This window comes from Rhinatrema bivittatum, chromosome 16 (assembly GCF_901001135.1).
Source record: "Rhinatrema bivittatum chromosome 16, aRhiBiv1.1, whole genome shotgun sequence".
NCBI lineage: Eukaryota > Metazoa > Chordata > Amphibia > Gymnophiona > Rhinatrematidae > Rhinatrema > Rhinatrema bivittatum.
In genome coordinates, this window is record NC_042630.1 from 57,549,847 (window position 1) to 57,575,489 (window position 25,643).

The 25,643-nt window shown below is 43.5% G+C and overlaps 1 protein-coding gene across 1 annotated transcript; it reads right to left on the minus strand.

Annotated features, from left to right (window-relative positions):
* Positions 1-8,802: 8,802 nt before the first annotated feature.
* On the minus strand, positions 8,803-9,639 carry LOC115077723 (olfactory receptor 1F1-like). The gene has a single exon (XM_029580009.1). It carries the CDS (start codon positions 9,637-9,639, stop codon positions 8,803-8,805), a length of 837 nt encoding a protein of 278 aa, XP_029435869.1.
* Positions 9,640-25,643: the final 16,004 nt, after the last annotated feature.

Consider the following 25,643-nt stretch of genomic DNA (forward strand, 5'->3'; position numbering starts at 1 on the left):
AAAGGTCAAAATCACGAAAACAATCCAGAGGGGTATCCACACCATCTGGGGACTGTCAGGACCACCCTCACAACCCTGGTCAGGATTATTAAGCTAGGTTAGCCTGTTCTCTCCAACTGGGCCTGAAAATACAACAAAAGTAAGCACCTACACCTCCTAACTGTCCAAAACGTTTACCGGATTGCCTCTAGACTCTCAGTAGAGAACTATTATAAAGCTTCCTAGGAGGGCAGCCATTCCCAGGTCCCTCAAATTGAGGGACTGGAATTTGAATGTATTCTCTCCCATCCACTAACCTATTCTAGCTAGACTCTCCCAAGGCTTAATGGTCAGGTTACACATACATATAATAAAACTGGAGTAACACTCACAGATAAATTAAATCTGCTTTCGGATTCTAGTACTGTCTATAATTAGTGTCGCCTGTTTGAAAATTAAAGTCTTCAGTGTCTTTTTAAAAGTTTTAATATAAGTCTCCATCTTAAACTCTAGTGGGAGTTCTTTTCAGAATATGGGGCCAATGAATGAAAATGCACATCTACGGATTTTCAGCAAGCCACATTCTCTATACATAGGTTCTCTGAGCAAGAGTTTATTTTCTGAATGCAGAGTCTGAGGGGCATTTACTCCTCCAGAAGCTCTTTTATAATCCCTGAACTCTATATGCAAGACCTTGGGCATCAACGTTACCATTTGATATTGTATCCTCTGGCAGGTAATGCAGCTCTCTCAATAAAGGGGTTTAATGCCCACTCCTCTTATAACCCATTATCAAGCAGGCCGCCACATTGTGCATCAACTGCAATCCCTGGATTTTTCCCTTAGCGCAGAGCTTTACAAAGTGTGTGTTGCAACACTTTAGTGGGTCGCCTGCAGTGTGCCGGTGTGTCGCGCAAGCCCGGTGCACGTGACGGGGAGGAGCAAGTGGTATACCGAGTAGAGGTCAGAGGGAGCCAATGCGGCCATCAGTGGACCTCATCCCACTGGCGGCTGAGCAGTGAAGTTTCGCTGGGCTGTGCTGTGCTGTGCTGTGTGCCGGAGACACACTGTATGTGGTGTATGTGTGTGTGTGAGAATGAATTGGTGCCTATCTGGGGGTCTGTGTGTGTGTGAGAATGAATGTGTGCATGCCTAGGGGGTGGGGAGGGAATGGTGTGAAAATGAATGGGAGCCTGCCTGGGGTCAGTGTGTGTGAGAATGACTGGGAGCTTGCCTGTATGTGTGTATTTGTGTGTATGTGAGGGAGCCAGTGAAAGTGAGAGCATGAGTGTGTATGAGAAAATCCAGGGGAATAAGAGTTTATGAGGGGGGGGGGGGGTGGAGGGAGAGAGTGTCTTAGAGCCTGAGAGTGTGTCAGTGTCTGTGAGAGCGAGAGGTTATGGTGGGTATAAGAGCATGAATGTGTATGTATGTGACAGTGTATGTGTGAGAGAGAATGGACATGTGAGTATGTGTGAGAGAGAGAGGATAACCTCCTAATCCTCACAATATCAGGGTGACTGGAAATCAACAGCTCCCACTTATGGACAGCAGGGGCTTTTAAAAATCCTTATTAGTTTTAATTATTGGGTGTTATTTGATAAATGTGCTGTTTTGAAATATGTTATTGGTGTTTGGGAAATTGTAAAAAATGTATATGATTTTAATGAATAGAAATTCTATTTATCAGTAGTTTTAAAATATTCTTTTATTAGTATGGTTTTACTATTATAACTGATGCTTTATGTTTCTTGATTTTATTTGTTTTATGAGGAATGGTTGTTCTGTTTTTCCATTGTTAATACACAGAGCCTGGCTTCTTGGGGTTTCCATTTCAGTTTTTGTCTAATTTGTGCTCCTTTATTTTGTATTCTGTATTTGGTGAGGGTCTGTCTCTGCTCTGTGTGTGTGACCATGATGAGAGATTCTGCTAGCATAGGGATCTATAGCAATCTGGTTTGTTTTGTTTCCTCAATAGGTGGTGTATTGGTATTCTAGGTCCCAGTGTAATATTTACCCTTGCTTTTTCACAGGTAGGGTTATTGTTGTTTGAGTCCTTGGTGTTATTACTGTTATGTTACAATGGGATTGCAGTATAGATTTTGAGTGTCTTTTTTGCGGGGTTTTGTGTTAGTTCACAATGTGCCTGGCAGTGGAAGGTGTTTGTGCTGCTGTTACTGTGAGGTGACACCAGAATTTGAAAATATCTTTTAGTATGAGTTAGAAATCTTGCTTAAGAGTTAGCAATCTGTTATGAATCTCCTAGCGTCTCCTGTGAAGGAGTTAGCAATCTGATGTAGATCTGCTAGGGAGTTAGCAATCTGTTGTATTTGGGATAGTTGTGGGTCCTTGGGCTGGTGGCAGATGATCACACCCCCGGGGGGAAGATCCCGAGAGGGACCACCAGCTAGGCTCAGAGGTTGGAGACAGACACACACTAGTTCTTTTATCAAACAGTATATTGAACCACCAGAGGTGGCAGTAGTGAGCTGGAAAGCCCGGCTGGGCTATAGTCCCTCTGATACAGCGATTCCTGGATGACTGAGCTGTAGAGAAACTGAAGATAGTGAGCAGGCAGCTTCTGCAGTGAACATGGATAAGCAAGATGGTAATAGTCTCACCAAGTCTCAATAGAAGCCCAGGAGCTGGAGCGATAGGCCCTCGAGAAGCGAGTGCCAGGTTCCAGGAAAGCTCATAGAGAACGATGGTAACTCACTGAAGTAGATGACAGCAATGATTTCCAGGCAAAAGCAAATTCAGGAATCAGTCCAGGAGCGAAGGCCCTCGAGGAGTGAGTACCGGTTCCAGACTGTAACCTGAAAAGAAAAAGCAGAGCGAGGCCCCCAAGGAGCAGCTACCCCTGGTAAGTCCGAGGAAGCAGAGTAGCTTAGGTAGTGTAACCCATAGATTAACCTTAACCATTACCCTTGCTAACTCGCTGTGTTAGCAATTACAAAGACCTTTTATATCCGCCGCGGGTGACGTCATCTCAGGGGGACGCCCCTGAGGTTTGCGCCATCGCCGGTACTTCTGTTGGGGCTGCGCCGTGCGTGCGCCCCTAGGCCTCCAGGAAACATGGTGGGTTGCAGCACTAGCTGGTCCGGGGATGCTGGAGGACTTCGGCAGAAGGACGCCGCGGCAGCCAATCTTCCCGCGGTCGAAGAGGGAGTCGCCAAAGAGGTAAGGAGGGTGGAGACAGGGCATTGAGAAGTGACGGACACAACAGTATGATGAGCTGTAAGGGAAACATCCAAGCTCCAATGTTTGGGGGAATTTCAGTGGATGCACAGAGTTACAGAACTGGAGGTGCAGGATTTATATTGACATTCTGTCCCTTCCTATAAATTCCAGTCTTCACTCTCATAGCCATATAGAATTAGTTGAATGAAGCTATCAAATAATTTTATAGTGTGAAACTGGCCAGCTTTTTAAAATTACGCAGAAGACCCTTTGGACTTTTTTAATAACACCAAATATTCAAAAGCTGTATTCATCCCATCAAGCTCATATATCTCATTAAAGAGGTAAATTGAATAACACAATAACTTTGTTTTATTATTGCTACTCATAAATTATAACAATAACATTAATCTTGGAATATTATATATTTTTAATATAAATGAAAGGTTTTCACAAGATAGGTTGTGTCATGAAACATTTTATTATGTATATATTTAAGGAAACATACATAAATTGTCGAAATACATTTCATTCGTTTAACCTTTAATCTCTGGCTTGCTAGTAGACTGAATTACTGTGTCACAAAATTATATTTGTCTAAAAAGTGTGTCACCAACATGAAAAGTTTGGAAAGCTCTGCCTTAGAGGGTCCCATATACAGAACATTACAATAATCTAATAGACCCAACACCAAGCTTTTAACTGTTGTTTTAAAATCCTCATTAGAAAGGATGCATCTCAGACTTTTCAATAATCACAGCTTAAAAAAGGCTGCCTTTACAACTTCTAGTTAGGATTCAAGAATTAAGCATGAGTCTTGAGAATATCTAACTTCTGAATTTTAACTGCAAAAAGAGAAGGACTCAAAACACCCCCAATATTGTTTTCACCAATAATTCAAAGTGCTTCTGTTTTATGTAAGTTTATTACTAATCTATTATTCTTCATCCATTTCTCAACTGCCTTGATGCAACTCGACAATAGTCTCATTTCTTCCCCATTATTGTCTCTTGCTAACATATACAGTTGAATGTCATCTGACCAAATGTTATATTTAACTCCATACATTCTTCCAATTTCTCCCAAGGGACCTAATTTAAATGTTAAATAACACTGCAGAGAGGTCTGACCCCTTGACTACTCCAGAGGTGACAGTCTTTGTACAAGTAACTGCCTCACTTTGAAAAGAGTAATTATATTATAAATTAATTACCTGCCCCGTGCTGTGGAAGGCCTGGGATACACGGTCATCATTTTGTAAATCAGAATTGAGGTCTCCTAGAGCTCTCCAATGTGGAGGAGGTACTGGGAGAGAGGCAGCGTTTGACTGCTGCTGGCTGATGTCAGCCGTGTGTGTGGAGAGAGGCGGTGGTTATGGTGCAAGCCGGGAGGGATGGAGTAGCAGCAAAAAGCTGCATGAAGGAAGTCAGCTTGGGCAGGAGGCAGTAGGGGCAGGAGCGAGACACTCTGAGTCTCCCTCGGTAGTGTTGGACCGGGACATCAGTGGATTTTATGTTTATGTGCCATGGCAGGAAGTCAGGACAGGGCAGCAGCAGCCTAGGGGAAGCTGACACTGCGATAAAGAGGCTGAGTAAGGTGTCAGGGGCCATAGGTAAACACCTGATGAGATTCAGGATGTGCAGGCCGGGTCTTGCTGACATCAGCAATGATGTCAGCAGGCAATCACGATTCAGCCCAGGGATAACTTTTAAGTTAAAAATAAAGTAAATAAAAACAAAATTATAAAAACAGTGCAATTTAGGTGGGGAGCCTGGGGAAAGCCACCCTACAAGTTTCTGTCCTTCGAAAAGCACATTGGTTAACCCGTCGCCACAAAGTTAAAAAGTTTCTCTAAAACACACACATTTGTTTAATTTGATGGTTGTGGTGAGAGGCTGGTGACCTCAGACCAGAGCTTGGGGTAAAAAGTGACTTTTTAAGTTGAAATTTGACTCATTTTCCACCGAGCTCATTTGGGGCTCAAAACTGGATTAATCACCTTAACTAAATTTGGGAGATGGTTGAGGACATCAGAGAAGATAATAAAGATCTTAGGTTAAAATATTTCACTTTTCAGATTATAGGCATGAGTGTCTTTGGGGCATTTCTCTGGGGTTTAGTGGTTGTTTGAGGATTACAGGACATCTGAGTCAGATGATTGAGTGGGCTGGAGTGATTTGAGACAGATTTTGTTTGTTTGTGTGAAATTTTTGGGTCAAGTTTGATGGGATTTATTAATTTTTATTTTAATTTCTCCTGCTGGGTTAAGTACAAATAAGATCTGTCATGACAGAAAGTATTTAAAAAAACCAGAGTTCTGAAGCCATTACCTAGGAAACTACATAGTAAAGCCATGTTTTCCTAAAGCCAATGTCATCAGGTTAGCATAGTTATTGTTGCACTGGGAGTGGACCCTTGGCCTGGTGCAGGATTGCTACGGCCCTCCGGTCGGACCCAGAGAGTGCCTGCCACCAGGACGTGGAGCACAGGAGGAAACAGGGGCTAGCTGGAGCTTCACCAATAGCAACCTGGGATTCCCTCAGGTTGAGCCCTCGGTTACCCGGGCCGCCTGGTCTTAGGTGGGCCTCGCATGGTCTCCTAGAGAGAAAGTTCACGGGAGTGCCCACCATGAACAAGGATGCATGGTTGGTGTTCAGGTAAGGAAGTCCAGAGGTCGCAGGAGGCCAGAATAGAGTGTCCGAGTGTATAGCGAGAAGTAAGGCCAGAGTCTTTGCATAGAATGGTCAGCCAGGCAGGGTCGGTAGCAGAGGGCTGTCAGTGCATAAAGTTCCAGGCAGAGGTCAGCACAGGCAACAATCAGAGAGTAGTCAGTGTCCAGGCAGAGGTCAGCACAGGCAGCAATCAGAGAGAAGTCAAGAACAGGCAAAGGTCAGTACCATGAGATCAGTCCAAAGGGTACTACCAGGGATGGAGAGACGAAGGAGCAGGAGATGCTGGAACAGGAGACACAGGAGATGCTGAGACTGGAGACACAGGAGACACTGGAACTGGAGACACAGGAACAAGAAGACTGGAATGCAAGAGGGCAAACTTGCTATTACTAGGTGATCGATCCGATTGCCAAGGCAAGGAAGTGAAGTGTAGCACTTCCTTTTATCCAGGGCTCAATCTGGGTGACCCGCGGAGCTGGGACCCACCCTTGGCCCTTTAAGAGGCCTGCTCATCTGTGCGTGTGTGGCTAGGGGTGGGGACAACGCAACGGAGGACGCCAAGCCCCGCCGTGAGGCCTGGCTGGAGCTGGGAGGTGAAGCGTCAGGTAATGCCGTCACGGAATACTATGGCCGAATGGAGTTGGCGGCAGATGTGAGGGAGGCCGACCCAGGACTGGCTGGAGTGGAGGAAGGGAAAGCGGACCCAGGAGCGGGTTGGGCATGAGCAGGACCCGCAACAGTTATACTTTTAAAGGTTAAAGTGCAGTAATGATTTGTTGATTATTTAATTGAGGGGAAACTTCAAAATGGACAAAATCTTTTCACATCATATTAACCTATACCAAGGGATGTTAAGTGGGGTTGTGAGTATTCAAAGAGGGATTTAGGTAAAGCATCACTGAAGGAGGGATATCACTGACAGAAACATAAACCAGTGACTGTTTTGGTTTGTGTGAGAGAGCTGCACTGAAATTGCAAAGAAGGAGGGTGGTGCTCTGTTCTTGCACAGAGGCCTAATGACTTTTAAAAAGATTCATGTACACTGAAGGAACACTAGGGATGTGTGCGAATGTATGAAAGTAATAGTGTTTATGATAAGAGAAAACCTGAAAAAGGCAAGGAAAATACCCATCATACATTTAAATTGCAGCTGATCTGCTGTTTTGTTTTGTTTTTTAATCATCTTATTCAGCTCGATGTATGAAAGAAAATTGAGTGAAAGGTCATTAACAGTTTTGAGTGGTGGGTGCACTGAAGTGTGGGTGTACAATACCTCCCGGGTGACTTTATTCAGGTTTTGAGTGGTGGGTACACAAGTGTGGGTGTACAATAACTCCCAGGTGCCTTTATTCAGGTTTTGAGTGGTGCGTACACTGAAGTGTGGGTGTACAATACCTCCCGGGTGACTTTATTCAGGTTTTGAGTGATGGGTATACTGAAGTGTGGGTGTACAATACCTCCTGGGTGACTTTATTCATGTTTTGAGTGGTCGGTACTCTGAAGTGTGGGTGTACAATACCTCCCGGGTGACATTATTCAGGTTTTGAGTGGTTGGTACTCTGAAGTGTGGGTATACAATACCTCCCAGGTGCCTTTATTCAGGTTTTGAGTGGTGGGTACACTGAAGTGTGGGTCTATAATACCTCCCAGGTGCCTTTATTCAGGTTTTGAGTGGTGGGTACACTGAAGTGTGGGTGTACAATACCTCCCGGGTGACTTTATTCAGGTTTTGAGTGATGGGTATACTGAAGTGTGGGTGTACAATACCTTCCGGGTGACTTTATTCATGTTTTGAGTGGTGGGTACACTGAAGTGTGGGTGTACAATACCTCCCGGGTGACATTATTCAGGTTTTGAGTGGTTGGTACTCTGAAGTGTGGGTATACAATACCTCCCAGGTGCCTTTATTCAGGTTTTGAGTGATGGGTATACTGAAGTGTGGGTGTACAATACCTCCCGGGTGGAACAAAAAAGAAAGTAGCCGGAGGTCCTTCAAAAATTCTTTATTAGTTGCCCAACTCTAGGCCTGAGTTTCGCCCAACAGAGGCTGCTTCAGGGGCTACAATAGTGAATGACAATAAATATTATTTCAAACAATTATTTAAATATCAAACACACTCATTAAAATCAATTAATAAAAATACAAATAAAAATTCAATAAAAATAACTAAAAATCATTTTAAATAAAACAGACGCATGAAAAACTTTAAATAGACATTAAAACTATACACTGATAATTAAGAATATACAACAATAAAACAGAAAAACAGAGAGGTGACCTAGATCAAAGCATAAAAACAAAATGATCCTTAAACAGGTGTTTTAAATTGAACATGAAAAATATTCATGTCATACCTGAACAGTCTTTGAAATGACTATTTCTAAGTCAGCTTAATCGGTTGGATGACATCACAGGCTTAAATATGAAAACAAATGTTACACCATTTCTACAACGCACCGGAGGCCCTGGACCCCAGGCAATTTAAGGCATTTTGCGGGGGTTCGGGAGGGTGGGGGATTTATTTTAAAAGGTCGGGGTGGGTTTTAGGGATGTTTTAGTGTGCTGGTTTTCCCGCCCTCCCCCGATTTACGATTTACACGATATTTAAAAAAACAAAACCGCGACGATCCGATTCCCCCCCCCCAGCCGAAATCGATCGTTAAAACGATCGATCACACGATTCACATCTCTAGCAGATAATAGCTTCTAAGGTTTTCAACACATCCATGAGTTTCACTGTTTTACTCCCCTGACCTAAATACTTCCCCAGGATTGGTCTTTTTTAGTGCAGATTAAAGTTTATGCGCTGTGGACGTCATACAAACTTTTCAGCTGTATTAAGCGTGGGCACATTTTCTACCTGCCAATTTTTCTGGTAAACTGAAGTTTAACTGGGCAAAGTGTTTTATCATTTGTCCTCTTCTCTCTTAGAGATTCACTAAAGCCCTTTGCTAGAAAAGGCAAAAATGTTTAGTGTCTCGCAAATGATGTCATTCTCTTGATGGCTTTTTTGAGTGCCACATTTAACTCTTTGCTCCTCAAGCTATAAATCAGGGGGTTTAACAATGGGAGAATGACAACACACAATGTGGTAGGCAGTTTGCTTGAATTCACAGAATCCCCTGCATTGGGCTGCATATACACTCCTATAATAGTCCCATATAAGAGAACGATGACTGTGAGGTGAGAGGAGCAGGTGGAGAAGGCCTTGCTTTTCCCCTCTGTGGAACGGATTTTTAGTATGGTGGAGATGATGAACACATAGGATGTCAGGATTAGCAGAAAAGGGATGATGACTGCAAATGTGCCTTCTGCTAAAGTCATAGTATCAATGACAGAGGTATCTGTGCAGGAAAGTTCTACCACTGCTGAGACTTCACAGAAGAAATGATTGATTTCATTAGAGTCACAGAAAGAAAACTGAGCTATAACTATAGAGGGTGGCAATGGCGATATTAAACCCATTGTCCATGAGAAAGCAGCCACAAGGGCACAGAGTCTCTTGCTCATAATGATGGTGTAATGCAGGGGATTGCATATTGCAACATAACGATCATATGCCATGGCAGTGAGAAGTGTAAATTCTGTAGCCAAACACATTATATAGCAGTACATCTGCAGACAGCATTCCTCAAAAGATATCTTATTGGTGTCTGTGAGGAGCATTGCCAGCAGTTTTGGAACAACAGAAGTCAAAGAGCAGATATCTAAGGCAGACAAGTTGGTGAAAAAGAAATACATGGGAGTGTGCAGGTGTGGATCAGCACATACTATGCAGATAATGAGGAGGTTCCCCAGCACGGCCATCAGGTAGAGGAGAGAGAAGAGAGTGAAGAGAGGGAGCTGCAGCTCTGGAAACTCTGAGAACCCCAGAATTAGGAATTCTGTCACACGGCTGCGATTTCCCTGCATTCGTGCTCCATGGAATTCTGAAAGGAGAAAAAAGAGACAGAACAAGGGAAAGTAAATAGAAACCAAGCATCACTGAGAACAAAATAAAATGTCATGATATATTCCCAGAAATAATGACGTAATATATCAGAACAGCTGAGGCAATATTAGCTGTTCTAATGTATTTTTTCTTTTTCTCTATTTGACATAATAAAGATACATTTTGGGGTAATTTTACAGAGATAAAAACCCTGCTCAGTCCACGCATGAACAGGACATATTTGTATAAGGTTGTCCGCATAATGGGCTTTCAATTATATAGTTTTCCATTTCCTCAGGAAAAGCAAAATCTTACCCGTGGAAATGACTTTGAAAATTACCCTGGATATCAATCACAGGGTAAGAGGTAGTTGAAGATTTACTGCTTCAGTGTCACAGTCAAGGATTTCCACTCTTTCACAGTCATAGGGAGACAGCTGCACAGTCACAGCTTAAGGCAGGGGTCAGGAACCTTTTTGGCTGAGAGAGCCATAAACGCCACATATTTTAAAATGTAATTCCATGAGAGCCATACAATATGTTTAAAACTAAATACAAGTAAATGTGTGCATTTTATGTAAGATCACACTTTTAAAGTACAATAAGTCTCTGAAAATATTACACCAGGCCTTAAGACACCAATACATCTCCTATTAGGAAAACGGACCAAGTCAGGCTGCTATAGAGCCCTACACAGAAACTACACGCCAGCAGAAAACCTCACCTGAATCACGTGCTGTCCCTCACCTAACATAGAATAAAGAGACCAAAACGCATAACAAGAAGCATGCAGACAAAAACTGAATTGGAAACTGCAACAAGCCAGAGTCTCTGTATGCAGTGTAACAAAGGAAAAAAGAAACATCACACATCCTTATAAAACAAATCAAGAAATATAAAATCATCAGCAGTAAAACTGTACTAACAAAAAGAACATATTTCGAAACAGCTGATGAGTGGAATATCCAATAATTAAAAACTCATATAAAACATTTCCAGATACCAACAAAATATTTCAAAATAGCAGACACAAAGATCCAGTAATGAAAAATAATAAGGATACAAAAATTTTTTTGCTCTGCATACCTGGGAACGTTTGATATCCAGGTGTCCTGAGATTGTTCTGAATTAGCAGGAGGTGGGGTGGTTTGCTTGGAACTTTCTCCTCTCTCAGTCACATACCAGCGCTCTCTCTCACACTGGCTCTCAATGACACACCTATACACACATGCTCTCAGTCACTCACATATACAAATGTTTTTTCTCTCTCACTTATATAGGCTCTTAATTACACATTTACACACATGCTGTCTATCTTTTCACGCTTACACACACACAGGCTTTCAATCACATAAATACATGCTGTCTTTTTCTCTCACACACAGACTCTCATTCACATGCTTACAAACATGTCCTCTCTTTCTCTCATTTACACACAGGCTCTCAATCACATACTCACATGCTCCCTCACCTAAATCAGCTCTCAATCACACACATACACACATGGTCTCTCTCTCTCATTTAAACACAGGCTCTCAATCACATACTCACATGCTCCATCACCTAAACCAGCTGTCAATCAGACACAGACACACATGATCTCTCTCTTACTTATACACACAGGCTCTTAATCATACATACACATGATCTCTCTCACACACAAAGGATCTCAATCATACACACATACTCTTTCAAACAAACAGGTTTTCAATTACAAACTTACACATACAGGTTCCCAATGGTAAACTTACATTCATGCTCTCTCTCTCACAGGCAGGATCTCAATCACAGACATACTCTCTTTCACATATACAGGCTCTCAATCATTCACATACATGCAATCTCTCACTCACACACACAGGATCTCAAACACACATGCTTGCTCGCTCATTCATTCACTCTCTCTCCCCCCCCCCCGGGAACTCGCGGCAGCAGCAGCCACCTCCCAACGCTAACCTCCTTCATTTTCAGCCCTCGCGGAGGCGAAGGCGGAGTCCCATCGGGCCGCGGTTGAAGATTTTCATTTTCCTCCGAGCCGCGCTGCTCTCTTCTTCCCGCGGCCCGGAAGAGGAAGTGGAGAGCATCGGGTGCCTGCGCGGGAAGACCCACGCAGGCACCCGATGACTCCAGCGCTGGCACCCGGCTGACACCCGATGACTCCCGCGCAGGCACCCGGATGACTCCAGTCGGCGTGCTCTCTTCTCCTCCCCCCCGCGGCCCGGAAGAGGAAGTGGTGAGCATCGGGTGCCTGCGCGGAAGAAGAGACCACGCTAGTGTGGTCTCTTCTTCCCGCGCAGGCACCCGATGCTCTCCACTTCCTCTTCCGGGCCGCGGGGGGGAGAAGAGAGCACGCCGGTGCCGCTGACTCCAGCTGTCCTGCCGCGTTCCGCCCGGGCTGACAGCATTTTAAGCCCGGGCGGCGGAGGACCGGGGAGCAGCTGGGTCAGCGGGGAACCGCAAAGTATGGCGACACTTGTCTGCGAGCCAGATGCAGCCCTCAAAAGAGCCATATCTGGCTCGCGAGCCATGGGTTCCCGACCCCTGGCTTAAGGGAATCAAATGTTCAAACCTATCCAGTACAGCTTTTGGGAGCATAAGTGGATGAGCAGAGATCAATGCTGGTATTTTATAAACAGTGGGAGCTGCACGATTTATTAAATACTATATAGCTCTGCTCCCAATGACTGCATGTATGTTTCAATATGTGCAAATATTTCCAATGCTTGTATAAATATACTCCTGTATATTTTAGGTGGATAAAAAAATATAATGTGTATATATAATAACCTCCGTTTATATACAGAGGCAAATATTTTATAAAGGATGCAAGTTTATCATTTTAAAAATAGTTATTTGCAAGCATACTTGAAATCACCAGTTAGCTGATGCCATTGCCAGTTCACCTAGTCCATCTCTCATTCACCTAGACCCTCTTAATCCTGAACCCCCCCCCCCCCCTCCACACACACACACACAAACACACACACAAACACTACCATCACTATAGCTTCACTCAGACCTCCCGGCCAACATCTGCAACCAAGAGACAAGTCTAATTTTATTTGCACGAGACATATAGCAATGGTAAAAGTGTACGAATTCGTTTAGTAAATGTAGACAAGTGTATCTCTTACAAATGTAAGTACTTTAGAACCCTGCCTTGGAACCTGCTGGAAAAATGTGCCTGCAAAATGGAAAATACCCCTGTATTCTCGATATTTTTAAAATATGTGAGCACATGCCACTTATGTACTTATATGCTCATTTTAAGAACAAATCCCTTTCGAAAATTAATTCCACAGTGATACAACCTCTGTGTTACACACTCACACATTAATAATTATGTTGTTACTAGTTTTCAAATATATAGAGGGTTTTTTCTCGTATTTAAGAAGTTCACCATGTAAAGCAACATCTAAACGCATAGTGTAATCTGCTTTCCTATTTTGAATATGGAATTGCATTTAGAAATGTGAACAAATAGATGAATTCTGCCCACTGATTAAATAATCAAGATCCTACATTTTATGTTTGAATTTGTATTTCATTCCTGAATCAGTAGTTAACATTAAGGAGGTAATTTCAGAGCTGCCCACTTTGGTGTAAAGTCTGGGGGTAACCTTTAAACCCCTGAGACTTTACCCCAGTATCTAAAGTGAATCTACTCATCTAACTTCACTTTGAAAATTATTCCACAAACATTATGTACCCATATTTCCACTTACCAATGTATGCAAACCCTCCCTCAGGACGTCCCCTTCAAAATGCATCCAGGCAGTAGGAGTGAAACATTTCCCACACATAGGGCAATTTGTTTTTAAAATCCCATATCATGGTGAAATGGCTTTAACCTTGCACTCTGAATATTTGTGAAACCATCTCATACCGACCTTCTCGTACCAATGTCAATCAAAGTGAACTGGAAAGTGCAACTCTGCTGATCTTCATCTGATCCCTGATGCAAGCCTTGCTTGAATCCAAGTAAAGCATGAATGCAGCATGGATAGCTGAAGAGCGGATCACTCATCAGTGCCTCATGCAGAAAGACATCACACTGATACCATAAAGCATGACTACAGCATAGATAATGGAAAAGCAGATCTTTATCTAAGCAATCACCAGAACCTAAATTTATGAGCCATCTCGAATCATGCTTCAGATCCAGCCACGCTCAGCTTTAACTGATATATTTTGGAAACTTTAATTTATTAGAGTATTTCAATGTTACAAAATCAGGAACATAAGAACATAAGAAAATGCCATACGGGGTCAGACCAAGGGTCCATCAAGCCCAGCATCCTGTTTCCAACAGTGGCCAATCCAGGCCATAAGAACCTGGCAAGTACCCAAAAACTAAGTCTATTCCATGTAACCATTGCTAATGGCAGTGGCTATTCTCTAAGTGAAAGGAAAAGCAATTTAGATCTATAAAATGTGTTACTCTTGGAAAATTTCTGTTTGTTTTAGGAAATTAACATCATTATTAGTATTCTTATAGTCCTTAGATCTTCAATAATGGTAGCATTAGGGAATTAGAAAAATCTAAAGATCAGAGCTTCCCTAAGGTAGGTCTTAGAAAGGTTACAACTGAAATAATAGCCACCCTAGGATAATAAAAAAAAAAAAAATCTAAATTCTTACATTGTAACGCATTGTAAATACAAAACCCCTGATTCTAATGTTTATTTAATAAAGATGTTAACTTGTGAAATACCCAAATTATATAGAATAAAATATTTTCACAGATTTTGCAATGATTTAGTTTGGAAGAAGGCACAAGTCACATGAATATCTGCACTTGATGATGAGGTACTCAAGAAAATGATTTATCTAGAAGAGATCATCCTTACTTCAGGTTATAATTCTAGCAAAGAATAACATAAGAAGTCCATTTGTGATGAAGCTTTTGCAAATTGTAACTAAGCATGCATCATAATGAATGACATTGGTGCAGATTCTAGTGGAAAGTAAGGAAGGTTCTGATCCAAACACTTACCTTCTTAGTAATTGGCATCTGCAGCACTAGTATGAAGAGAGGGATAAAGGATCACAAGTCCTTTTGGGATGTGATCCCTGAACACACGGACCATCTTTGTTTTTTTCTTTTTGCTTAGTGATTCACTCTGTAAAGAAGTCAGAGAGATTCTTGTCATTCATTTTGTACACCTAATTCCTTTAGAGCTTGCTAAGTTTTAAGAAAATTAATGATAATCCACTTATGAAATACTTTGATATAATGTTTTCATTTCTTTTCGGTGACACCATGTAGGTGTCTTATATATTCTGTGATGTCTTTTGGGAAGAGTTGGGACCAGCTGTACGTACTCCATCTAGTGACTGATAATTATTCAGTCACCAATGTTGAAAGCCTGTACTCTCATTCCAGTCTCCAGGGGATAAAGAGTGACGTTTTCCCAGGATATCTAACCACAATCCAGGAGCTAGAAAACTAAGCACAGGAAACTGAACTAAGATTTCCATCCCTGGTACAGTTAAACCTGGTCTAAAAGGTGCAGTTAGTATTTGAAAGGGTTCATCGGGGTAATATAGAGAGTTAGCTGTATAAACTTCATGGTTTCATTTTCCCTCTCCGCTGAATAACTATATTTTAGAGATGTAAATCATTTCACGGAAGGTTCTAGGGTGTGGATTACATGTACCTGGCTAGTGCTGATTTCAGTGCTTGTTGCATAAAGTTCTCTCACTAACACTGGATGGGAAAACAATACTGTCCTAAATTTAGCCAGAGAACTGTAGGACCCCCCCCCCCCCCACACACACACACACACACACACAGACACACACACTGTAGCTTCTGCAACCCATGCAGAAATGTTCACCTTTGAATATTACCTTCCCTATGTGCCCTATATCCCTGCAAACCTGCCCCATCCCCTTCAAATATTAAAAACTAAAGATGTGAAAGAAAGCAACAAATCATGTGTGAGAATTCCCAATGTAAACCCAAAATACCCCCACATCTCCTCCATCTCCCTGCCTACCTGCACCCCCCACCATGCAGAACTGTGTTTCCTAGCCAAGGAGAGGAAGAGGCAGGGCCCCTTCCCACCTGTTATTCCCCTTCAGGTAAATACATTTAAAGGTGAATTTCAAAAGGACGGCACAAGCATTAATTAGGGGATGTGGGAATACTTTGGGCTCATGCACATGGACTGTATTTATTTATTTATTTACATTTACATTCCGCTTTTCGGCACTTCAAAGTGTACATCAAAGCAGAACACATTCAGGTGCTGTAGGTATTTCCCGAACCCCCACAGGGATTATAATCTAATTTTGTACCTGACAGCATCCAGATACCTGCATAAATACTGTGGTGCGCCCATCTTAATACTTATCAAAAAGGGCAGGGAATGGGTGTGGTGTGGATGGGGCCTAGGTGTGTCTGGGCCTGGTGAAGGGATGTTCACATACCTACTTACCTGCTCCGGTACTCACCTAGGTCCCCTGCTGTATAACTTTACTTCTGCTATTACTTACCTGCTCCGTTACTCACCTAGGTCCCCTGCTGCATAACTTTACTTCTGCTGTTACTTACCTGCTCTGGTGCACACCTAGGTCCCCTGCTGCATAACTTTACTTCTGCTATTACTTACCTGCTCCGGTACTCACCTAGGTCCCCTGCTGCATAACTTTACTTCTGCTATTACTTACCTGCCCCGGTGCACACCTAGGTCCCCTGCTGCATAACTTTACTTCTGCTATTACTTACCTGCTCTAGTACTCACCTAGGTCCCCTGCTGCATAACTTTACTTCTGCTATTACTTACCTGCTCTGGTACTCACCTAGGTCCCCTGCTGTATAACTTTACTTCTGCTATTACTTACCTGCTCCGGTGCACACCTAGGTCCCCTGCTGCATAACTTTACTTCTGCTATTACTTTATTTATTTATTTATTTATTGTTTTTGTTATACCGAGTTTCATGATAGGCATCACATCAACCCGGTTTACAAATAACAAGGAGTGTAAAGCATAACGTAACGTAAAAAACAATATTTTCAATAAGAACCTTGAACTTTAAATACAGTGAATCAGAAAAAGGGAGCGGGAAAGTTACAAAAAACAAGGAAAATAAACTTGGGATGGAAGGGGAGAAATTGAACAGCACAATATTTACATTTCAGCCTATTGATACATTAGAATAGCAAGTGAAAAAATAAGACTATGAAACGGTACATAGGTAATCAAATGAATAAATATGACAGTTGTGAATGGTAATAGTATGATAAATATTCAGCAGGAATTAGTGAGAGAGGGTTTGAGGTTGGTTGATTCGTGTTTACATTCCATTATTGCATACGAGTTAGTGCTAGTGAGAGGAGGTTTTATTCAAGGCTTGGAAATGCTTTTTTGAAAAGCCAAGTTTTTAGTCTTTTCCTAAATGTTAAAGAGCATGGCTCTTGTCTCAAATCAGGTGGGATCGAGTTCCAGAGAGCTGGACCTGCTGATGAGAAGGCTCTGAGACTCAAGGATTTATGTTGGTAGGTTTTGGCCTTTGGAATTTGGAGTGACTCTTTGTAGTGTTCCCTGATAGGCCTGGCGGAGGTGAATTTTTTAAGTGGTATTTGTAGGTCAAGTTGCGTGTGTTGGTTGATAGTTTTGTATATGATGTTAATGGTTTTGTACATGATTCTATAGTGGATCGGAAGCCAATGGATGTTTTTGAGAATAGGTGAAATGTGGTCAATTTTCCTGGAATTTGTAAGGATTCTGGCTGCAGAGTTCTGAACCATTTGTAAAGGTTTGGTGTAAGAAGCTGGGAGGCCTAATAGTAATGAGTTGCAATAATCTAGTTTGGAAAAGATTATTGCTTGCAAGATTGTTCTGAAGTCCTGAGTGTGAAACAGCGGTTTTATTCTTTTCAGGATATGTAATTTGTAGAAGCAATCTTTGGTGGTTTGGTTAATGAATGTTTTGAGGTTGAGACGATTGTCTAGGATGGCTCCTAAGTCTCTTACGTGGGTTGTTTGAAGGAGTGTGGGTGGTTTAGGAAGTGTGTTATTGTTTTCCGGTGATATGAGCAGGAATTCTGTTTTCGAAGCATTGAGTACAAGGTTTAGACTGTTGAGGAGAAGTTTAATTTCTAATAGGCAACTGTCCCAGTATTCCATTGTTTTTGAGATTGATTCTTTATAGGGATTACGATCTGTACGTCGTCTGCAAAAAGGAAATGTTTCAGGCTTAATTTTGTTAGTAGTTGGCAGAGTGGTAGCAGGTAGACATTGAAAAGGGTGGGTGAAAGTGATGATCCTTGCGGCACTCCTCTATTAGAAGGGTGGTATTGGGATTCTTTATTATGAATTTTGACTCTGTATCCTCTGTTTTCTAGAAATGTTTTGAACCAGTTTAGTGTGGCACCTGTTAAACCAATGTTTGCCAGCTGTTTTAGAAGAAGGGGCGTGGTTGACTGTGTCAAAGGCCGCCGAGAAGTCAAGGAGGATTAGAAAATATGCTTGGCCTTTATCAATACCAGAGAGTAGGTAGTCCATGAGTGAAATTAGTAGCGTTTCGGTGCTTGCGGCTTTGCGAAAACCATATTGGTTTGGGGACAGAATACTGTGGTCCTCTAGGTAGTTGGATAGTTGGGTGGTTTACCAGTTTTCCATGATTTTAGCTATAAATGGTAGGTTGGAAATAGGGCGGAAGTTGTTGGGATCACATGCATTTAGATTTGGTTTTTTTAGCAGTGGCTTGATTGAGGCAGTTTTTAGGTCATCTGGGTAGATGCCATGTGATAAGGAGCAGTTTTATAATATCTGCTAGGTTTTTGCTATTGTGTCCGGGATAAGAAGAAGCATTTTGGTAGGGATTTGATCAAATGGGTGTGATGACGGTTTCATTCTTTTTAATACATTTGTATCTCTGTGATTGTGATGGGTTCAAAGGCATTAAGCTGGATGTCTTTATTTTGGGGAAGATATGTGTTATCTGGAGACGTAGTGTTTGGAATCAGCTGATTAAGGAGATCCGATATTTTTTTGTTAAAATGAAGAGCCAATTCGTCTGCTTTAGTCTGGGCTTGTTCGGGTGGTATATCTGGAGTGATAGGTTTAGTGAGGCTGGAAACGAAGGCGAATAGAGCTTTTGAGTCAAAGCTGAGATGATGAACCTTTCGGGCATAGTAGTCTCTTTTGATTTTCAACGTGGTACTTTTGTAAAGATGGAGTGATCGTTTGTAATCAGAGAGTGAGGCTGGTGAAGGGGCTTTGCGCCATTTTCTTTCTTTTTGCCGAAGTAATTGTTTGAGTTTTCGTAGTTCATCATTATACCAGGGTTGACGTTTGGATGTATTAGCAGACCTTGTTTTGGTTGTCAGTGGGCAGAGAGTGTTTGCTATAGATTTTGTTATTTTGGACCAGGATTGGAGGGCAGCGTTAGGGGTAGATACTTCAATGAGTGGTAGATCCGAGGTTAGAGCTTTACTTAGATGTTCCGAGTTGCAAGGTTTTTCTGTATAGGAAAGAGGGTCTTGAGTTGAGTTTGGAGTCTGATCGAGGTAAGGAAAAACTGGTGGAGATTAGAGAATGATCTGACCATGGGACTTTTTTGCAATTTGGTTGTTTTGTAAGAGAAATACCAGTGTTTGTAAAGAGTAGATCGAGCGTGTGGCCTGCTTTGTGGGTGGGTTTATTGATTTGTTGTCTGAATCCCATCGCTGACAGTGCAGTGAGGAGGGCTTCACAGTTTGTAGAGTGGGGAACTTTGTCAACATGTAAATTGAAGTCACCCAGGATTATAGCAGGGGAGTCAAGATTGAGATGCAGAGTTATGGTTTCGATGATAGGAGAGGAGTCTGACTCTAGTAAGCCTGGTGGGGCGTAGACTAGCAGGATTTGGAGTTGTTCTGATTTGAACAATCCTAGTTCTAGTTTAGTTACTGTACTGATGGGGTGGTGTGAGAACCTTAAGGATTTTTTTGCAGCTAGGAAGATACCCCCTCCTCTTTTTTTTGTCTTGGGATGGAGAAGAAATCGTAAGTCTGCGTTGGTAATTGGTTAATGAGTGTGATGTCCGTGGATTTGAGCCATGTTTCTGTTATGGCGCAAACGTCTGGGGTTGTGTCCTGCAGTATGTCGTTGAGTATAAGAGTTTTGTTGGTGAGAGATTGGGCGTTGAATAGGATTATGGTGAATAGGGTGAGGCCTAGTAACTGTGTAGTGGGGGAAATCATGATTGGGATGAGTGATTTGTAACTTACCTGCTCTGGTGCACACCTAGGTCCTTACCTAGGTGTGTACCAGAGCAGGTAACTTACCTAGGTTACTTACCTAGGTAAGTAACCTAGGTCCTTACCTAGGTCCTTACCTAGGTAAGGACCTAGGTTACCTTACCTAGGTAAGTAACCTAGGACCTTACCTAGGTCCTTACCTAGGTAAGGACCTAGGTTACCTTACCTAGGTAAGTAACCTAGGTCCTTACCTAGGTCCTTACCTAGGTAAGGACAGTATTCTGTCCTTACCTAGGTCCTTACCTAGGTGTGCACCGGAGCAGGTAACCACACCTAGGTTACTTACCTGCTCTGGTGCACACCTAGGTCCCCTGCTGCATAAATTTACTTCTGCTGTTACTTACCTGCTCCGGTGCACACCTAGGTCCCCTGCTGCATAACTACTTCTGCTATTACTTGCTCTGGTGCACACCTAGGTCCCCTGCTGCATAACTTTACTTCTGCTATTACTTACCTGCTCCGGTGCACACCTAGGTCCCCTGCTGCATAACTTTACTTCTGCTATTGCTGGCATGGAAGTGACAAATGAAAAGAAATCAAGTCATTTCTCAGGGGTTTAATCATTCTGGCGTAACTGGGGGGGGGGGGGGGTGCAGGCAATCAGACAGGCTGTTAACTAGGTGAACTGGAGGATGAACTAGTAAACTGGTAATGGCATCAGGGTGGGTGTGTGCCCTTTTTAAAATTCCTTGACTTTTATGATAGAAACAGGATTTGCTTGCCCATGTGTGCACCCACTTAAAATGAGCACATGGACAGGCTATTTTATAATGAGCACATATACACATGTAAATTATACAATACCTGTGTCCCTGGGAGGGGGCCGTTACACATGCACAAAAGTGTGCCCTATATCCCTCCATCCCGTTCAAATATTAAAAAACAAAGCTGTAAAGGAAAGCTATAAATCCAGTGTGGGTGTCCCCCACTTCCTCTTCCCCATGTAAACCCAAAATACACTCATCAAGGGCAACCTCTCAAAAAAGATATCAGTGGAAAACAGTTAGCGATAATAACTTCAGAAGGAACTGTATATCCACGTTAATTATCAATTAAACATCAACACCCATTGGTGAAACAGAATTTTTTGTACTCATATAAATTACCTCATATAAATAGGCATGTTGTGTAATGCTAGATAGTATGTAAATAATACACCATTCAGTATAATCATGGGTCAGCTGTAAATGAGCATTTTCGCTATGCTTCGTGAAATAGTCCAGGACAATTCCCAAGATATATTTATTTATTTATTTATTTAAAAACTTTTCTATACCGTCGCTAAGTTATATACCATCGCAACGGTTTACAAATAGAAACATAGACTAAGGTAAGTAAATGTAGGATATCTTACATTCTAACAGGTGCCAATAAAGTTCGGTTACAATTTCATAAATAAAATCATTATTTGAGTAATGTTGGTCAAGTCCAGGTATATTATTGAGTTACTATCGCTTTGAAATATTACAAAGTGTTACAGAAGTCACAGAAGTTTTTTCAAATAGTATTAATTTCTGGTTTAACTTAGCTTTCATTAGCTTTCATTAGCACGAAGAAACGCCATGTTGTTTGCTGAAAGAGGCTCAGATGTTAACATCTGTGTCACTTTGTATTAGAGATGTGAATCGTGTCATCGATCGTCTTAACGATCGATTTCGGCTGGGAGGGGGAGGGAATCGTATCGTTGCCGTTTGGGTTTTTAAAATATCGTGAAAATCGAAAACCAGCACACTAAAACATCCCTAAAACCCACCCCGACCCTTTAAAATAAATCCCCCACCCTCCCGAACCCCCCCAAAATGCCTTAAATTACCTGGGGGCCAGCGGGGGTCCGGAACGACCTCCTGCAGTCGAATCGTGTTGTCTTCAGCGCAAAATGGCGCCGGCCATTGACCAACACGATTCGACTGCAAGAGGTCGTTCCGGACCCCCGCTGGACTTTTGGAAAGTCTTGTGGGGGTCAGGAGGCCCCCCCAAGCACATATCAGTGCTAATAATTCCTCTTCACCCAGCTTTATGTTGCAGAGAGGAATGAGACAGGGATGTACCCTATCTCCTTTGCTTTATATTCTATCCTTAGAACCTTTAATCCATACACTGAAAAGAGATAGCAGTATTACAGGAGTGGGAGTGGGATCTCACAAATTGAGAATGATGCTTTTTGTAGATGACATGCTACTGGTCTTAATGAATGCAAGGTATGCCCTTCCCAAAGTGATATATATTATATGACAGTTTTTGGCTGCAACTCTGGTTTAAAGTTAAATATTCAAAAATCAGAGGCACTAGATTTTCTTGGAACCCTAGAGTTGAATTGGCCTCAATTCCCTTTCAGATTTGTATTTCTTTATACATTATGCTATATGGATAATGCTATATGGATCCATGTCTCTAATTTTCATTCAATGTTTGTTGCACAGGAGGTGTACCCTTGGCCTGGTGCAGGATTGGTATGGCCCTCTGGTCGGACCCAGAGAGCACCTGCCGCCGGGAGGCGGCAGGTGCTCTCTGGGAGACAGGCGGCAGGTGCTCTCTAGGAGACAGAGGCTGGCTGGAGGCGGCAGGTGCTCTCTGGGAGACAGAGGCTGGCTGGAGCTTCAACAATAACAATCTGGGGTTTCTGCAGGTTGAGCCCTTGGATACCCGGACCACCTGGACTTAGATGGGCCTCGGATGGCCTCCCAGAGAGGTAGCTCACCTCGACCAAGGGTGAGCGGCTGATGCAGAATGGATGGACTAGATCCGAAGAGGAGGTTTCAGAGACCTCAGGAAGGTAGCAGTTCAGGGAGGTTCTCCGGGCAAAGCAGGCAGCACCTGCAGGTCTAGACAAGTGAAGGCCACAGTTAGTTTCCAACCAGGCTGGTCTGGTAGTCACAGTAGGCCAAAAGAGAGTGTCCGAGTGAAGCGCAAGGGTCAGAGCCAGAGTATCAGTCCAGGAATAGTCAGCCAAAGCAAGGGTCAATACCAGAGTCAATCCCAGCATAGTCAAGGCAAGTGAGGGTCGGTTTCAGGCGGCAGGCATGAGAATGGTCAGGCAGGCAGTGGTCAAGTCCAGGTGGCAGACAGGAGAATGGTGAGGCAGGCAGTGGTCAGTTCCAGGTGGCAGACAGAATGGTCAGGCAGGCAGAGGTCAGTACCAGAGATAAGTCCAAAGAGGTACTACCTGAGAAGGATACAGGAACACATGGAGACACAGGGAACGATGAGACGCTGGAACGAGGAGATGCTGCTGGAATGAGAGAACACTGGAACACAAGGAGGCAAACTAGTACACCAAGGTTGTCCACCCGATTGCCAAGGAGAGGCTCTGGGGACTGGGCCTCGCCTTTTATATTGTGATCATGTGAGGTCATCAGCGGGTGCTGTGGACTGGCTTCCCACGCTGGGCCCTTTAAAAGGCTGTGCGGTCTGCACGCGCATGCCTAGGGGAAGGGCCGACGCCATGGAGGACACCAAGCCCCGGCGTGTGGAGCATTGTGAGACTGAAGGCCTCTATGGCCTGTAAATGCCCGGGGGTGCCGTGGACAAGAGGCACTGGTGGTGGCTACAAGTGAGGGGGAACTGGGCCTAGTAGACGGAAGTGCTAGGTGAGCAGGCCTGGTCGCGGCGCCAATGCGGCCAGGACACACAACACTGTTTGCTTGATTTGTTGTACTTCATGTTAACCCAATAAACAAATTTTAAACAAAACAAAAATTTCATGTGATCTCTGCTTGATTGATTTTCTCCATTTTGAGCTATATTTATGCTATATTGATAACAGGCTAACATGTGACCTAATGGCTAAAATGGTGCTATAGCAGTGGGAGATTTTTTCTTCATGCCTGAATTTTTTTATTGTATTTGGTGAGTTAAAGTTCTCTGTTTTATTTATTTGTTATTACACATGATAACCCCTGTTTTGTTTTGCTTTATTTGTTTTGTAAATGCATTTTGTAGAAATGTACATTTTCATTTTCGAGAAAGCTGGGAGTGATTATTTTATTTTATTTATTTTATTTATTAACTTTTGATATACCGACATTCATAGGACATATCATGCCGGTTTACAATCAACTCTTGTAGCGAGGAAAGAGAAATTACAAAATAACAGGGACAGGGGAAGGGAGAGCAGGAATAGAAAAAGGAGAGAAGGGGGAGGTGGGTGAAAGCAAGCGCATAAGTTGCGTGAAAAATATAGGTTGCAGAGCATAAGGGAGAGAAGGAATGTAGATAGGAACTATATTCAAAACATTAAGGGGCGGATTTTAAAAGGAGCGCGAATAGCCTACTTTTGTTTGCGCTCCAGGCGCAAACAAAAGTATGCTGGATTTTAGTAGATACGCGCGGAGCCGCGCGTATCCACTAAAATCCTGGATCGGCGCGCGCAAGGCTATGGATTTTGTATAGCGGGCGCGCGCCGAGCCGCGCAGCCTACCCCCGTTCCCTCCAAGGCCGCTCCGAAATCGGAGCGGCCTCGGAGGAAACTTTCCTTTGCCCTCCCCTCACCTTCCCCTCCCTTCCCCTACCTAACCCACCCGCCCGGCCCTGTCTAAACCCCCCCTTACCTTTGTCGGGGGATTTACGCCTCCCTCCGGGAGGCGTAAATCCCCGCGCGTCAGCGGGCCTCCTGCGCGCCGGGACGCGACCTGGGGGCGGGTCCGGAGGGGGGCGGCCACACCCCCGGGCCGCCCCAGGCCGCCCCGGGCCGTAGCCGCCCCGGGCCGTAGCCACCCCGGGCCGTAGCCACGCCCCCGGGCCCGCCCCCGGAACGCTCCCGACACGCCCGAAAACGCCGCGCGGTTCGGGCCCGCCCCCGACACGCCCCCTCCGAAAACCCCGGGACTTACGCGAGTCCCGGGGCTCTGCACGCGCCGGTAGGCCTATGTAAAATAGGCTTACCGGCGTGCAGGGCCCTGCTCGCGTAAATCCGCCCAGTTTTGGGCGGATTTACGCGAGCAGGGCTCTGAAAATCCGCCCCTAAGGCAATAACATTTCAATGATTATATAGACAATGTTTCCTTAAGATGCATCATTATTAGAGGGTAGCAGGGCTGGAAGCAATGAAGGGGTTTAGGTTTGATTGGCATCAGGGTAGGCCTGTAAGAAAAGCCAGGTTTTGATGCCTTTTTTGAAGTGGGGTAAGGAGGGTTCAAAGCGGAGAGACATGGGGAGTGAATTCCATAGTGTAGGGCCAGCTATGGTAAATGCTCTTTCTCTGGTAAGGGAGAGGTGTGCAGTTTTGAGGGGTGGAATGTGTAGGGTTCCTGCGAGGGTGGCTCTGGATGGACGATTAGAGGCATGGAAACGTGGCATTTCCTTGAGCCATGCAGGATTGTTTTTGTAGAGCGCATTATGAAGAACGGTGAGGGTTTTGAATTTTATCCGGAAAGGGATGGGGAGCCAGTGCAGATCTTTTAATGCTGGGGAGATGTGTTCTCTTTTGCGTGTGTCAGTGATGATTCTAGCCATGGAGTTCTGCAGGTTTTATAGAGGTTTAATTGTAGAGTAAGGGAGGCCTAGGAGAATGGAGTTGCAGTAATCTAATTTAGATAGAATGGTAGACTGCAAAGCTAGACGGAAGTCCTGAGTGTGGAGGAGGGGTTTAAGTTTTTTGAGGATGTGGAGTTTATAGAAACCTCCTTTTAGT